At 34.6% G+C, this 17,309-nt stretch overlaps 1 protein-coding gene and 1 pseudogene across 1 annotated transcript in view; one reads left to right on the forward strand and one right to left on the reverse strand.

Annotated features, from left to right (window-relative positions):
- Positions 1-10,000: 10,000 nt before the first annotated feature.
- The window catches only part of LOC148565851 (uric acid degradation bifunctional protein TTL-like), a 72,174-nt gene continuing 64,865 nt past the window's right edge, over positions 10,001-17,309 (reverse strand). Inside the window, exons 3-4 of the mRNA XM_088486504.1 lie at positions 10,355-10,448; positions 10,001-10,254 (exon numbers count right to left, since the gene is read on the reverse strand). Of these exons, the coding sequence (XP_088342630.1) occupies positions 10,001-10,254; positions 10,355-10,448 (348 nt within the window). The remainder of the gene's footprint in view (positions 10,255-10,354; positions 10,449-17,309) is intronic.
- Positions 11,116-12,713, forward strand: LOC148565852 (uncharacterized; annotated as a pseudogene).

The raw sequence follows: 17,309 nt of genomic DNA on the forward strand, positions 1-17,309 counted from the left end.
AACATAAAAACATTAATTCCACTGAATTTAACACAGACTTGTTAAAAATTTCATAACTGACCAACTATTAGCCTATAACCCATTAAATTATGGGCTTCAAGCTTTTATCTATTACTATTTATAATTAGTCCATCATATTTAAGCTACAGATAAATTAATTCAACAATTCTACATCCGTTAACCCGAAAAAAAAAAAAAAAACACTTCTCTACATCCATGTGACCATGTCCAAAAGAAAACAACTCTACATACTTTTAAAACTAACAACTACCTTGCTCAAAAAAAAAAAAAAAATTGGCTAAATGATACGCAGAGAGAATTTTTTTACAATAAAATTCTATCCCTTAATCTATAGAATTTCGTAATTCCCTGCTTCGAAAAAAAGAGCGATCCAGCATGGAGCCATAAATGCATATAGAATCAATATAAACAACGATAGATTGTAGCTAGAATACAAACTTTGTGGGTGAATGATTCAATGGTCCGGCATTTTTTTTACCAAGATAATTATTCTCTTATACGGTTATACCGTTAGGTTTTCGGATTTAGTTCTTTTTTAGAAATTATTGGGCCTTATAATAGCCCATTTATTAAAGCCCAATTAGTCTAATAAGTTTTTCCACCCAAAAGTTCTAATAATTTTAGAATAGCATTATATTTTTTTTGGTAAAAAAATTAAATTAAAATCCTGAATTAGTAACAACATAATATAAAATGTTAAAATTTAATTAATATTTTGACCCAAAAAATGAACAAAATTTTATTTTTTAAAATTAATTTTAGTTTGATAAAAATACACATTTAATGACAAATAATTCATGTATTTAATTCAGTCTTTTATTGGGTTATCTAAAAATTTATTTATAAAACACATATAAAAAATAATAAAAAATATCTTTAGACTATTTTTAATATTTTGTTAATCGCATAAAAATACAGAAAAAATCATTTAAAATAAAATTATCAGATTAAAAACATAATTTTTTTACTCTTTTAAATAGACTTGTAAAAAATTATATTGATATTTATAACATTTTATCATAATTTTCTCATTTATTCAGAGTATTCCTACTAATTACTCAATTCAAGTTGATAACTTGATGCTATTGTGTGAAGTGATTATTTTTAACCAGATATCTTTGGAGAAGAGCAAGAACCACCATCACCTTTCAAACCAACTTTCTACTGATGTCAATATGGATTCTTCAATTTTTTCTCCTCTGCAATAATTTGCTATTTTTTCTATTTTGTATATATTACATATTCCTTGTGTGTTAATTTAGTTGCTAAAAGAGAATCATAACTTTTTTTATATTTATATTTCCAGTAAAATCCTGTTAAAATGGTAATATTTCAGCCTGTATATATTGTGTAGATACGTAAGATGTATTACTGAAAATTGTATATTAGCAATCAATTCATTGTAATGTTATGTAAAGATCATGTATACCTTCTCGAAAAGATGTGAAACAGACAACTAAATTATCATGAATGGATTCAGAATTTAATAAAAATGTCCGGATCGGACCGGCCGGTTCTTTAATTTGAAAAAAAAAAGAACCTCCCTACCACATCCTAACTAATTGTTTTTAGATGATTGATATAAGATTCAAATATTCAACCATTTTTACTTATGTATAACATGTATTAATTGATGGATATTAGAAATTTAAACTCTTAAGACTTGATTAGTGTTCTAAACACTACTAGAAATGCATGTATGTATGTATGTATAATACTTTTTTTAATTATATCCAATCTATAATATATATATATATATATATATATATATATGTGTGTGTGTGTTAGATTGGATATAATTAAAAAAAAGTGAATAATATCTCTCTCACAAGACCAAAATTAATATTTTTCACTCATCAGTGTTATCATTGTGTAGGTTAATAACACTAATATAAAATATATAAATATTATTATTATTCTCAATTTATTATTACATAAAACTTACTACTTTAACACTTTAACAGTAAATATATTTTTATTATTATTGTTACATAGTATAAAATATTTTACTTTTTTTAAAAACATTTATCCTAAAAATTAAATATATTTCATGATTAACGTAATAAATAAAATGTATTATAATAATACATATGTTTCATATATTTAATATTAATCATAATACATATATTTAATATTAATAATAACATAAACTATATTTCTATTAATGTAATAAAATTTGGAGTTAAATATTTTTGTAACACGTTAAAATATTTAAAAATATCAAAATTTTAATAGGTACATATATTTCATATTATTCTCTATTTTTTTTGGGAAACAATCAAATAATTATTCTTAATTTATACATAAAAAAACTTTGAAATGTCATTTTATCAAACGAACTAAATAGTGAGAGCATTATCTCCTCATTCTTCTTTAATTTTTTTGGGTCATGGATCATTTTTTTTTGTCAAAGTTCAAAATAATGTCCCACATATTCTTACTTTCATAATTCATTTAAGAATGTAAAATCCAAACAATTTTTTATATTATCAGAACATAATGATAAAAAGAAAATTTAGAGCTGACTGCATAATCTCATATCATACAAAATAAAAAGTCCATTTAGACTAAGCAAACCTGAAAAAGTTCAGCCCAATTCTAAAAACTATAATCACTCAGATTAATACAATTGTTTTTCTGAATTAAACATGCAACCAGTTATGACAATCCATTTACATCAACCTGCAGTCACACGCTTTTAGGTTTACAGTTTTCCATGTGACTCAGAAAAAAAAAAGCTATGCGTTGGTGCCTGGTATACACACACCTCAACATCTATATGTATGGATATTTTTTCAATTTATACCAAAAAATTTGCCTAATTTTTTATCTCTCTGAATAGCTGAATAGCAAAAAAATACTTTCACATGTTTCCACCATTCTCTCTCATATTCATCAAGAATAGATTCCTATAAACCTCAAATATCTATCATTTTATAATTTAAACAATCATTAAAAAAATAAGAATTAATTGAGGATAATAGTAAAAGTACAATTTTACATCAAAATATAAGAATAAAAAATGTATTGAATAAAAAGTTTTTCGAGACAATAGACATTGTGAAATGAAAAAGCACTATTATTTATTTTATATATTTATGTTGTCTCTAGAATTATTACTATGAGATTTGTCTTCTTGTATAATTTAAAATTGAAATGTGACGTATATTTGATTATATTTTTATTTCAGCATAAATTATTATTATTTTTCTTTCATCGATTTCTGTTGTAATTTAATGACATATTTGAAGCATATAAGGGTTATAATTTATAAAGTATATACCCACATAGTTATATCACTACCTTCCAAAAAACATTACAATTCTAAACTCCAAATAAGGTTTAAAAAAATAAATATTATATCACTCTAGTGATATATTAAAATATATTTTATAAAAAAATATTTAAATATGTAATATAAACTTAAGAGAAGTAAGCATTTTATACATAGTTGTTCTTTTCTCTGTTTTGGTTCTTTCAAGTAAAGTTAAATAATTAAATGTAAGATGTAATGCTTACTCCACCAAAAATTATATATTTTATAAAAAAATATTTAAATATATAATGCTCACTCACTACAGCAGAGGCGGAGCATAGCAGCATTTTTTTTAATGATTAGTGGCGGTTTTAAACCGCCGCAAAATTAAAGGCTGGCGGCTCTTCCAACCACCACGATTATGAGCGCGGGAATTATATTTGGCGGCAGTTTTCAGTAACCGCTGGCATAATCGCCGCCAAATCAATATTTCACGGCAATCGTTCATAAAACCGTCGCCAAACGTGGGTGACACAATTACTAGCATGTTCATCGGCGGTTCCAAAACCGCCGCTATTCACTTTGATCTTTTCATGATGCCGCTTGTTTTGCTGCGCTATTATAACCGCAACAAAACGGTATTGTTTTTTCTGAAGCATTTTTCGGCGGTTACAAACCGCCGCAATCTTTGACAATTTTCCAGTTACTTTGGACGACTTTCCTGCGGTTCTAAACCGCCACTAAATTAAGAATAATTAAAAAACAGGAAATTTGAATTTTCATTAAAAAATCGTATAATTTTTAATATCAAAACTATTTTTTTTCTTTTTGTGGCTTTTTAGATTTTTTTAATATCTTAAGTGTTAATATTTTAGACCTTAGAATGTAAAATTGTAGAAAAAATAAATAAATTATCTGCAAGCTAAAATAATATATTCATAAAAATATGAAGAGTACAAATCTCTTGCAAAGAGTTGCATAGTCTAATTAAAAAAAAAAAATACTTGATTCGATCCAAAATATCTCTAATCCTACTATTATTGTTCACTCTATTATTTCACGGAACTCATCCCTACAGTGATGTCTCGTGGCAGCTCCTCACCCTGCCTTTGAAAAAGATAAATCAGAGCTCTTTCCATCGCCTGCATCTTTTTCTTCTCTACTGCTACCTCGTCCTCCATCACCTTCCTCTTCAACTTCTTGCCTTCCAATTCTGCCTGTAGTGCAAACAGCTTCCTTTGGGTCTCCTCTACTTCGACTCTGTTGCCTGGCACATGTGAATTCGAACCGAAGAGTTGGGTAGGAGTCGGACCGAAACCCACACCACGTACTCTACTCGGTTTCTCTTTACCCAAAACCTGAGCAATGGAGTCATTTTGAGATAACACTCTAGAAGATTCATCCTGTTGCTCAATCTCCTCAATTCTTTCCTACAGATACAAATTAGCAAATACAATCATAGCATTTATTGGTCTATGTCAATAAAAACTCAGTCAAATATGAGAGAAAAATATATGGTTCGAAAGTAACTTATGTAAAACAACCAAAATAACGCACGTCACATAGGATGTTGCTAACACTATAAAAAGAAATAAGGAATAACATAAATTGAATTATTTCAATTTCAACCCAACTGTCTCTAAATTACATAGAAGTTTAAACACTCTAGAAACAACTGAGGTAAATTAGCAAACTAAATAAAAGTAACCAGCATTGGAAAATGAAAATTTCCTTTGGTCCATTTTGAATTAGGATTAATAGAAACTCATCTTTGAATATCTTCTTGCTGTTTCCAACCCAAGTCCAAACCAGTCAGCAAAGAAAAATAGAACAAAATATAATAGAGAACTAAACTATTAACGTATTTGAAAACATAATTTTATTGAAAATTTCTGAGAAGTAGTACTTACACCAATTGCCCTTGCTTCATCATTCATATAGGAGCCATCATTTTCTTTGTGCACTGTGATCCATAACTCTCCTCTACCGACTCTCCTTCCTTGTTCTTCATACTGTAACAACAATGTTTACGCCATTACCGTATTCCACACAATCAAGGAAACTTAAGTCATATAGATAGTCCAAACAGTGAATAACAAGTGGAGTACATCTTCTTCCATCCGCCGTGTGAAGCTTTTCAAACCGCCAGTGTGGGTATATAGTTGTTTTGATCGATTAATCGCGTTCTTCCTGCACTTCTCCTATTGGTCCATAAGTGCCAAATTAAAGTCACGATTAGATACTGATTTAAAAGGACTCAATGCAACATAAATTGCTGTGTTTTCTACCAATGGTATACTAGATTACCTTCGTCTCAGCTTTGGTGCGATATTCTAGGAACTCTCTCTAATGCTCTCGATCAATTCCCGGTGGACGGTGCTCAATATTCTGCTCAAATGTGAATGTTGGCTCGTAAAAAGGCATTATACAACCTCAGCCTTGTTTCCTTCCAAGACCTTCCCATACTTTTCAAAATATATTTCTTGATACTGCCTTCACTATCTTCATCAAAATGAAAAATTTGCTACACATATAATACAATTTGTCAATAATTGAACAATAAGCAGATTTATTACAAAGGGGATATAAATCTTTACCTTGACACATTCGTTATAAACCTTGTCTTTAGTGGTAACCTTATGGCAACTTTCCTTACCGATAGAAAATTTTTCATAGTTAGATCCCAGCAGACCAAGCACCCCACTCAACAGTCCAGCCTCGTCTCCAATTGGCTGCATTTCGTTGTTGAATCTGAGCACAATCCTTCTACCATTAGGCCGTTCCATAGCCTCCCTCACGCTTAATCTTGCCGGCTTGACTGTGCCATCAGATTCTATAAGCCAAATATAAATCCTTATGTGTGCATCTGTTGTTGATATTATGCACGAAAAAAAATTATATAACATAGCTCAAATCGATTATAGAAAAATTATAAAATACGTTACCGATGATCTTAACTATCCAAAACTCTGTAGTCTTGTGTCTTTTGCGACTCTGAGCTCCAGAAGCACTAAAGTGGTCGTCAACCTCATGATCACGAGATTCTACCTCTGGAGCATTACCCTTCAAAAGGGTCTCCTGGCCTAGCTCCGAGTTGTGAACGTTATTTGCGCTCATCCGTGTAGCAGGCCTTGGTTTATTGCGCGGTGGACGAAATGGGCGGGAAGTTGGAGGGATACCGTCACCACTGGCCGGGAGGACTTGAGAGTTAGCCTAGTGGGAACCAGAGGCCGAAGGCGGAGCGGTTAGAGGTTGCTGACATCCTGGTCCTGATTTTGGCTTTTTTGTGTACCGACCTTTCCTAGCCATCTTAACGCCCTAACACCAGGGGGTTAGGATAAAAATCAAGTCAAATTAAAATCCAATTAAGATGATTTGTTAGTAACCATGAGCAAGTTCGAACAGCATTAATCAACAATTATAACAGAAAAAATCACTCAAGCAGAAGGTAAATACATGTTTCATAATCTGGGTCTTTAGTAGTCAATAGTAATGATTTGCTTCCAAAATTTAAAAGATGCATTTGAACAATATTGCCCGGTACTTCAGAATAATCAGCAATGTGAAAAACTAAATGATTGATGCATCTATGAGTGTATCTGCACAGAATTTTGGTGATTAATTAATACAGTTATTTGAATGCATTTACAAGCACAATACAAGTGCACCAAAATTGGACTAAGCGAGATTCATCATTACAAAAGCAAATCATGAACCTTGAAGGCCAAAAACAAGTTATAACACCAAATGAAACCAAAATAAACAAAATATAAAGCCTAGTAAACTTCACACAATGGACAGGACTATATTGTGCTTAGACCCACTACATGCAAGCAAATTGATATACCTAGTGTTTTCAATGAGTGGAATTTCGTGTGGCAAGAGAAGAGAGATGTTCAAACTATAGCTGTGTGTTCTTAATCCCTAAAATCCCTACCTTTCATCCTTTCTTCCCAATTAGATCAAACTCCCAAGCATATCCTAAGAGAATATTGACACAGTATGGAAAAGCCATCTCAATAAAATGTTCCATTTTAGTAAAAAAAGAAAAAAGTTAAAAAGGAAGCATACTTTGATAATATAAAAAATAAAATAATGTTTCACCCATGACTCTATTCTTGATTTGTTCATGACCAAAGTCCAAACACAAAATGCTTTTAATAATGTGTACCAATGGTAATGTGTTCGCAGGGGGGAAGTTACGACACATAACACGCCTACTGTGCTAGCTAAGTAACTATGTATATACCATGATATGAATATATCAAATGTACATGGAAGGATCACAGCCGTTGGTGTTTGGTGAGTGCTATTTCTCTTTCTGTAATAATGAAGAACCTTGTTTTAGCACTTTTCCTTATGAAGTTATGATAATTTTATTACTATAAAAAATTAAGCTTGGTTAGTTTAATAATTAGTTCATTAATTTATTTAAATAAATGTTAGAATTCAAATTTTATTTTGTTTATATAGTAATTGGTTAATAACAAATTTTCAAACTATAGCTGTGTGTTCTTAATCCCTAAAATCTCTACCCTTCATCCTTTCTTCCCAATTATACCCTAAGAGAATATTGACACAGTAAGAAAAAGCCATCTCAATATCAACACATAGATGGAATAATAATATGAAGAACTCCTAAACTCTAGGACTACTCATGAAAACATCAGCAATATTAAAGGATTTAAGATTTTAAAGACACTTATGAGAATCAAATTCATTCAATGCCCTCCAGACACCCACCATAAATGCAAGCTTATTATGATCCCAAGAACATCAAAACATATTAAAATAGGAAGCTTCATGGGAACAGATATGCAAGTTAATCGCAGTAGTAGTAATGAACCTATAGTCCACCTCTCATCCTAAATTGTGAAAGTAAACACACCACCTGTTTCCCAACAACAATTGACAGATAGCAAGATATCTTGAATATCCAATGCTTCTTATAAGTCCCACAATGACTATAATAATCAATTAATAATTAAAAATCACACTAATTCATCCAATTAAATGCATGTTCTATTTGACAGACAAGTATTCATATAAACTTCATTGACTTGTTCGAACACCTACTGCAATCACATTAGAACATCACAAATGTTATTGGAAGAAATTGGGGTGGTTACCGGAACAGAGAGGGCCAGCCTAATAGCAGTCCTGAACCGACGACTACCAAAATAATAGAGAGAGTGACGTGACCGGCAGGTTCTGTAACCTGAAAATCAAGGATAGAGATGAGTAGTTCTCCTCGGCGACAACAAAGATAGGCCATATTAGTGAGCTAGGGCTGCGTGGGTTATAAAGTGTATAAGGAGTGGGGAGAAGAGGTAGGGTGCAGCAGCTGGGGTTTTTGAAATTGGGTTGAAACAGATCTACTATTTGTTATAATGAGTAAATATTGCCCAAAAAAAAAAAATTAAGTGAGACGCGAGAATGATTATAGCAAGAGAAAACTAAAACACTAAAAATATTATAGAATCTAAATTTATTACTGATTTTTTAATTTTGAAACAACAACAACAACAACAACAACAACAACAACAACAACAACAACAACAATAATAATAATAATAATAGGGTAAAAGGAACAATAATAACAGTAAGCACATCGGACACTTTTCATTCAAAACTGAAACATCTTATCATATTAAAGTTCAAATATATCTTATTTCATATTATATTTATTCTATTATACAACGTGTCGTAATTGACCTCACAAATGAGAAGCTACATGTCCTAATATAAGAGCTTTCTAAATTGCACCCGAAAAATAAGAGTTCAGAACATCTGATTCTGAGCAGCTAGTAAAGCTAAGTTAATACTTTGGATTTTTGTTGGGGTGAAACAAACCAAAATGGCTTCCGGTTTCAACAGGGCCTTTAAGATCTTCATCAAACATAGCAAACAAATAAATTTAAATTTGACTTTTGCCTTTCCTCTGTTGATAATTTATGTTAGAGCCTTGCACTACTATACCACCTTACTAGAACAGACCCAAGGCACAACTTCTCCATCTATTTCTATCACATCTATCTTCACTATGGTTATGATATTTCAGTGATGGAAAAGCATATCTCATTTTTGCCGCAGTTCATAGTGCAGCTGGTTCTTATTTTTCTGTTTTGCAAAGGATTTGCCATTCTATCTATTTGCTCAGACTGTAGCATTTGTAGCATTCAACAAGGTTTGCACTTAAATTTTCCACTAGTTCTTATTCCCATTTAATTGTGTACAAGGACTTTGCACTTAAACATAAGCATTCAACACCATGAACTTGAAATAGTGACAATTTTATGGCACTTGAAACCTTAATTTTTGTGTGTACCTTGAATGATACAAGTGTAGCATAGATATTATGCATTGCCTAGAACACAAACTGGGCTTGTTGATCATTTGGCATAATTTCATTGCCAACAAAAATGTACCTGAATTTGACATAATTTCAGGGTTGTATATTCTATGCGGAACAGAGCAGGAATCATAGCAAAACAGGTCACTCATTGTCTCAAAGAATTTATATTAATCAGCATCTTGAAGTAGTCAAAATAAAAAATGCAGAAAAAGGTAAAATAGTAGACCAAGGGCCTTCAATAATGCAGCATACTAACAATACCTAAAAATAATATGAAGAGTTATAAAGTCACGACAACTTTAAAACACAAGTCTTGGGCATCCTATAAATCTGAAACCAAATTCTTCAATTATACTATTGCAATATCCTCAAGGATTTAGGTATTCTGTCGCCCACATAGCTAGGTGCCATGCATTCTTCTTATCAGGAGACATTCCACTATATAGATATTCATTCTCGTCTGGCGTTTTATTGAGGTCATATGACAGCATCGAGGCCTTTTGTTTAGCAGAATCAGCCTCTTCAGAGCTATCGGAGGAGACAACGGCCTCTTTCTCCACTAAATCCGGAACCACCTCCCCCGTTTCTTCGAATGCCTCCTGAATCTGGGATCGAGATAACCCTGAGAGGTACATCATAGCCAAATATAGGCGCAGAATATCAAGAATTAGTGTATGAACATAATCATATTAATTCAACAACCAAAAAGTTGATAATCTTACGTTCCCATAGTCGTTCAAGTCCATGTTCTATGAGTTTGAATTCCTCTCGTGCTGCAATATCCAGTTCAATAATAAGAGTATTTTCATAACGTACCTGCACAACACACCACCAAAATAATGTAGAAACACTTTTTGTAAAAACCTGAGACAATGTAATCCCTTACAATATATGATATATAAATTTATTCAAATTATTCCTAACCTAAAAATTAGAATACTGGTGACTCGCTAGTAGAAGAATTACATATTTTTTTGATATAGGAAACAGATTAGATCGCAAGAAGACTATGGTATCAAAGAAAGAGAATACAAGTAACAGCAGCAAAATAAGGAATCTTTGGGGTTATTCCTTCTACTCAAGTCAGAATAGCAAAATATGCCTCATGCACACAGTTGAGTTTATGATATAAAATTAAAAGATAATCCACCTTCAGCAATATCCGTTAATATATATATATATATATATATATATATTCCTTGAACTGAGCGAAGAAAGGTACTTCAAAGATAGATCTGCTGAAGATTGCATCTAAACAATCTCCAATAGACTTACCAAAGAAAGTTCTAATAAGGTTAGTCTTCAGACTTAGGGGCCACCTATCGGTGGCAGACTTCAAGTCAAAAGAATAAACCTTACTGAAACCTTTTCATCTATCCAACGAACGGTCGGAGCTGATTCAAAGTTCCATCCATTGGAATAGACCGAAGTGATGAGGAAATCATGAAGAGGCTTCAATACCCTTTGATTCACAAAGTTACCTATGGCGAATATCCGTCTCTTACCAGCACCATCCTCGGTAGATTGCGATAGTCTACCAGGGGAGCCTGAGTCAATAGACTCACCGAAGTGTCTAGACCCGAAAGAGAGTTGATGGTACTCTCAGCGGTCTCTGTAGACTATGAAGATATCTCTTCATTCTTTTGGTTAGAAGGGTCTCGGATAAAGGGGACCTTAGAGGAAACCCTGCATCATAGTCACAATGGCTATTGATGTACAAACCAAATGATTTCATGACGCAGATGGTAGGGTAGAATATTCCTTCACGCGTCTTTTCACCTTTACGGCCTCCACGAAGGTCTCGCTTTCCAGGCTCCCAATGTACCCCTTGACACAAGGGAGTTGAGAGAAAACTAGGAAAGTACCTTAGGATCAGGTCTTTAAATTAAGCGACAATATCATTTCTTAATTGAGACTGTCTTGGCAGACCGGTGGAAGGGGTTACTATCGATTTCAATATCGATCTGTCAATCCGTTTCGCCAGACGAAGAGCCCGACAAAGACTAAAGAGATATATGAACCCATACATAAGTCGGCCTTCAGATCCTTCTTCATAATCATTTTGTGATGGAAGGAAGGTATAATGGTATCCTGACCTCGTCAGAGACACTGGCACAGGTAATAAACTGTGCGACTTACTAACCCCTGCATACGCTTGCTTACAGTAAGTTGCTGTTTATTTTTCTTAGAAAGCAGTAAACAGAGGGCTAGATCGTCGGTTTAACTAAATTACCTATTTGGCAACGAGGTATGCTCCTATACAGAGTTCCTTAGTCAGACCACCGGTAGCTATTATTAGTATTATCTTTTGATAGATACTAATAGCCCAAGATTTTTGGACTACCTCTGCCTTCCCTTTTTGTAACATAACCAGGTGCCCCCCTTTTCAATCACTAAAAAAAAAAAAAGACCAATCAAAGCCCTATCTAAGTAAAGCTTCGTCTGTTATTTTTCCGGTCCCAGGGGAGTTTACTCAACCCATTCCCCAGTCTTCCGCACTGCTCAAGTAAGTGTGCGTGTGCGACTCCGTATGAGGACCTCTTTCCCTTCTGCCCACTCTCCGTTCACACGGTTCTCAAAGCAGAGGAGGCTGGTTGGGCAGCTGGTACCACGAGCCCTCTGTCCCACACATCTATCCAGAAGCAAGTATAGTTCACCGGTTCCACCGAATGCTCCTATCTCTCGGCAAAGATCGTGTGAGTGTGCAGTTATGCTTCGGATGCTTCGCCATAGAATAGATCGACCCAGTTCCCGTTCTTTTCCGGTTCACTCGCTTTATATCTCCAACACACTAGGCTAGGAAGGACGCGGTGGGAAGGAAGCAGCCCTAGCCTCTGTCCGGCCGATCATTCCGCTGGCATCTTGCATTCACGCCTCCGTTTGACTGCCACTCAGGGATGGAGTTGTAGATACGTTAGTCTTAGCGGATCGTTGGCTCCACCTGTTATCTCCTTCTACGACATGCTGTTGTCGTTGCCATATTCCTTATGTAACTAAGTCATCTCTGCCTCGCTGCGGGTCAGCACCTCCGAAAGAAACGGAGGACTTCATTCAGTGAGTCCGCGATCGCCCTATAAATGATCAGAATAAGGTAAAGCTTGAAGATAAGTTTTGTATTCTATTAATTTCTCAGTCCCTCTAGTTGGGTGGGCAACTGGGGGGCATACGGACGCATACATCCCATACGGGAAGAATCTATACTATTATGATGTGAACTCACTCTATCCCTTTATAATGAAGGAATATGATATGCCTGGTGGAACGCCTGTTTGGCATGGTAATTTTCATGGTAAAGACTTGGATAGCTTGTATGGCTTTATTGAAGCATATGTTGAATGCCCCGAGATGCCGTTACACCATACACGGTAGGAAAAAGCTTTTCGGTCATAGGGGAGTTCAGAAAGAATCTCGATGATGAAACATTTTTGTATTTCTACCACTGCCGAAAGCTCCTTCTTGTACGCTAGCACTTTGGTTCGGCTACCTTTTTCGTCGTGTTTGCCGATGGAACATCAAATAAAAAATTGATTGATCTCTTCGATTCATAGCTTGGCAAAAAACCTGAAATCCTACCTTCGATAAAGTGTTCACAAAGCAGAGTGAAAGGCACCCCATCGAGAGAGAGGGACCCAGCCCGGCCTCTTTTGTTGCTCTGGGTTAGCTCTTTTCTTTTGTAGCTCTAGTCAGTGTATAACTCCTATTAAGGAAGCGCGTAGCACTCCGCGATCTCAGGGCTTGGAAGACCCTTCGCCAAAGGGTGTCGTTGCTACTTTTTGCGTGACTACTGATAGTGATGACCCCGCTACCGAATACTGCTGAGACAAAACTTGAGCATTTTCTGCATCGGTGGATGAAGAATCGCGAACATAAGAATTTATGGTTGACCATGTTCCCAGAAAAAAGATACTTTAGAGAAACAACGAGCACGACTAAAGTGGCTATACATACAAATCTATTTAGGGATAGATATGCTTCGATTGGAACTGGAAGTTCCAGAACAGGCAGCTGGTATACCACCATAATGAAACTGCCTTTTCTTTTTTTTATTCGGATAAGATTTTGGTTGGCTTCGTTGGGAGGCTCGCGTAGTTTGTTACGTCAGCTCCAAAAGGATAAATTGCGTTGGAATCGATAAAGTTCCGTGGAATTCATAATTGCATAAAAAAAAAGAAAAGGAGTCTTCAACCCTCTATGAAAAGCTATTAATAAATTTCAAAGGCCGCTGGATTGCCTACCAAATGCAATTGGGGGCATAGGAACGCTACCCGTCCGATCCAAAACACGGCGTAGCAGCCCTGGTGCCAAGCTAAAGACAAGGGTGGTCTACGAGCAGCTGCTCAATCGATTAGTTATGAAATACCATTAACTCTATGTGTGTTATCAATATTTCTACGTGCGATTCGTTGATACAAAAACTTTTGGATGCTATTGCTATGGCCCTTTCCTTGTAGGACAACTTTATAGGAAAATAGGAAAGGGGCAGAATATAAAAAATTCATTATTATTCTCACTTCAAGTCTGATTGAAGAACAAAATCTGATAGTTATATGAGTGAAATCAGACAACTTCTATAGAAATAGAAATTCGAGATTCTATTTAGATAATTTACAAATACTATATTAGATTAGATAGTAGATTACCAGCCTATTATATAATATATATTATATATGGGTATATGGTTATATATGTTATTTCTATGGTATGATGATTTGAAATTGCAGTCAAAATATTGAGTCTCATTTTCTATGTAAAAGAATTAAGTGAAAAAAATTAGAAATAGACGAGTCTTATTACCCCAGGATTGGATAATTAGTAATCTTGTCTTGAAGCGGGCTCAAAAGACCAACCTTATTGAGATTGAGTTTTTGCTACTGTTTGGATGATTTATTATTCATGTATTAACAGAAACAAAAAATAAGGGCAGCTCAAAAAAAAGAAGTGGATGGTTAGAAGCACCAAGATACACAAGGGATTAGTAACACGGATTATGTAAATTGTCAAAAGGAACATTTCCACATAATCTAAATAAAGAATACTAATTGGGGCTTAAAGTTGGTAGAAAAGAGAAGGCAGTCCTCCCCCAATTCCGATCTAGAGCATGCTCCTATCCACTGATTAAATAAATGACTATCGGGAACAAAATAATCTGTTAATATTTTTTTTAAGTATCCCCTCGTTTTCTCTCTCTCTTTTTCTGAAGAGAGAATTTTTCTAATAAATTAGAAAAAAATATGCAAGTCTTTTTCGTAACCTAAAACGATGGACGGAGGGTTATAAAGATAATTCCAAAATATTTTCTTTATTGAAGAATAAAGCTATTACTTAATAAATTTTTTATTTTTAAGGGATAAGATCAATTCAGAAGGACGTTTTGTATCATTTTTGATTTTCTCCTTGTATTTTTTAAAAAATGTCCCATCATTTGCTGTCTCATTATTCATCGAATAACATGAATAAAATTAGCAATAATGGAATTGTTGTTGCTTTTACCGAATCACATGAAATTTTTTTACCAACCCCGTATAGAAAATACCTGTTAGGAAGAAACAAAAAAGGTGGGAATCGAATTTAATACTAAAATTTGAATTTGCAACAAAACAAATGGATAGAATCCAAATGGAAAGGAATTGAAACGATCCAACTCGACTTCTTGGTTTTTTTAGAATATCCAAAAAATGGATTCCATTTATAACATAATAACATTATTATGTTATGATATTACATATTTCAACTCGATTTGGATACCGGGAAAAAATCGACTCGGGATTTGTTCGGCTCGATAAAAACCTAATCTAATAATCCTAAACAATATAATATAGAACAATATAATAAAAATCATAGAATTCATTTTAGAATACTTAATTCCTCCCTTTTCAATTTTTTTTCCAAATTCCAAATTATCAAAATTATATATATAGATTTCTATTATATTAATAGGGAGAATTAAATCACTGTTTTCATCAAGGTCCATTGTTGTGACTGGAAGAATAGATTCTGAATCGGATGCCCTATCTTCCTTCCCCTTATTCTGAGTGAGGACATATCCTAATGTAATGGTAATGAACTAGACGACCTCAGAAGGAACCATTAGAGGAGAAGGGTGGTCGTAGATCAGGTGAGGAAGGTTACTGGCCCAATATGAAGGAAAACGTATAAGATTCTGTGAGTACCTGTTGCTGTATGAGATCTCTAAGGCATGCATACCAAATGTAGAGAAAGTTAGAGGAAAGCCTGAAAGTAATTTAAGCTTATTCGTCCAAACATTATATTATATAGGCCTGACCCTGGTTGTGGGAAAGACTTTTTCAATTGCCATTCCCGATCGAAAAAGAAAGCCAGGAAGCTAGACCAAGGAAGCAAACCTCCGCGTGTTATGCGAGTTTTGTCTATGAGAATTTGAAAGATGTTTATAGGAATAAAAGAACATGGTTTTGATTCCTATAGGGACTAGCAAACTTGTCTTGACCCCTGTCCTAAAAAGCAAAGCGGGGCCAATAATCTACTGCAACTAGCCAGTAGCTCTACTAAGCGAAGAACCGCTCGCAGCCTTTTCTTCGCGAATAACATGTGCGGGTAGCCGCCTAGGAGAAGAGAAGCAAGCTACCTTCCATCTATATCTATAGGTGGCAACGGTAAGAGCTGGTAAGCATGGTAACTGTATCGGCGGCCGGCGCTCTGCGTTCTATCTAGGTTCCGCTCTTACGTACGCCCCACCTCACATAGAAGAAGGGGAACCCCTTCCATAGAAGAGTGTGGGTGAGAGGGGATTGAATCATTCATCAGATACGTCTTCTTCCGTGATCCATTTTATGTCAACTCTCTTTATCAAAAAAAAAAGGCCTACTTTACAAACAAAGGGAAGGTCGTTTAAATCCACTTTCTTAGCTAAGGCTATCACCTTAGACAATTAAAAGAAAGATAAATAAATAACACTTCACTAAAGGTAGCCCAAAACGTAATCACTAGTTGAAAAGAAAAAGAAGTTAGTACGGCCTTTCAAATAGAATCTAATAAGAAGTCCCGTGCCAAGCCCTAAGAAATGGGCAAAGAAAGGCACACAGAACGAATCCCGCGGAACAACCAAATGAAGAAAGCCATTTCTAATAGAGGTGCCTACGCGTCTTGATAGAGGGGCGATCATAGGTTCACCTAGACAAGAAGGTAGCAACGGAAAGCAAGGCAAAAGCTCAATCCAACATACCTTGCAGACTAAAAAAACAGGATGAAGGTTGTGTGGAACTGCCTTTCTTGAAGCAGTTCCCTGCCAATCGAAGACCTGAATGTAGCAGCTCCAACACTAGTAGAGGAGCGGGGACATCTCAAAGTAGCCTAGGGGCAAAAAAGTTTTGAAGGGAATTGCACAGAAATGCTATACTCAGTCCAAGCACGAGAATGCCAATCAACTGTAATGGTAGCTCAACCAAGGACTCAGAAAGCACTTTTTCCAGCACTTGTGCCAACCAACCCAACAAAGCAAGCCCTTCTATTGGATACGAGATTGCAACCAGAGCCATCTTGATTCAAAGAGCTTAGGGAGAGCAAGCAAACGGAACTTCACATACAAAATTTATTGAGTAGCCAGAAGAAGTTCCTCAGAGGCTAGGGGTGAAAACTATTAAAGGTGTCTAATCATATAAATAAAACTGACAAGAACTGGACTTATTTACCTCAGGGTTA

The sequence above is a fragment of the Arachis ipaensis genome, chromosome B5 (genome assembly GCF_059453495.1).
Source record: "Arachis ipaensis isolate K30076 ecotype BB chromosome B5, ASM5945349v1, whole genome shotgun sequence".
NCBI classification, from domain to species: Eukaryota; Viridiplantae; Streptophyta; class Magnoliopsida; order Fabales; family Fabaceae; genus Arachis; species Arachis ipaensis.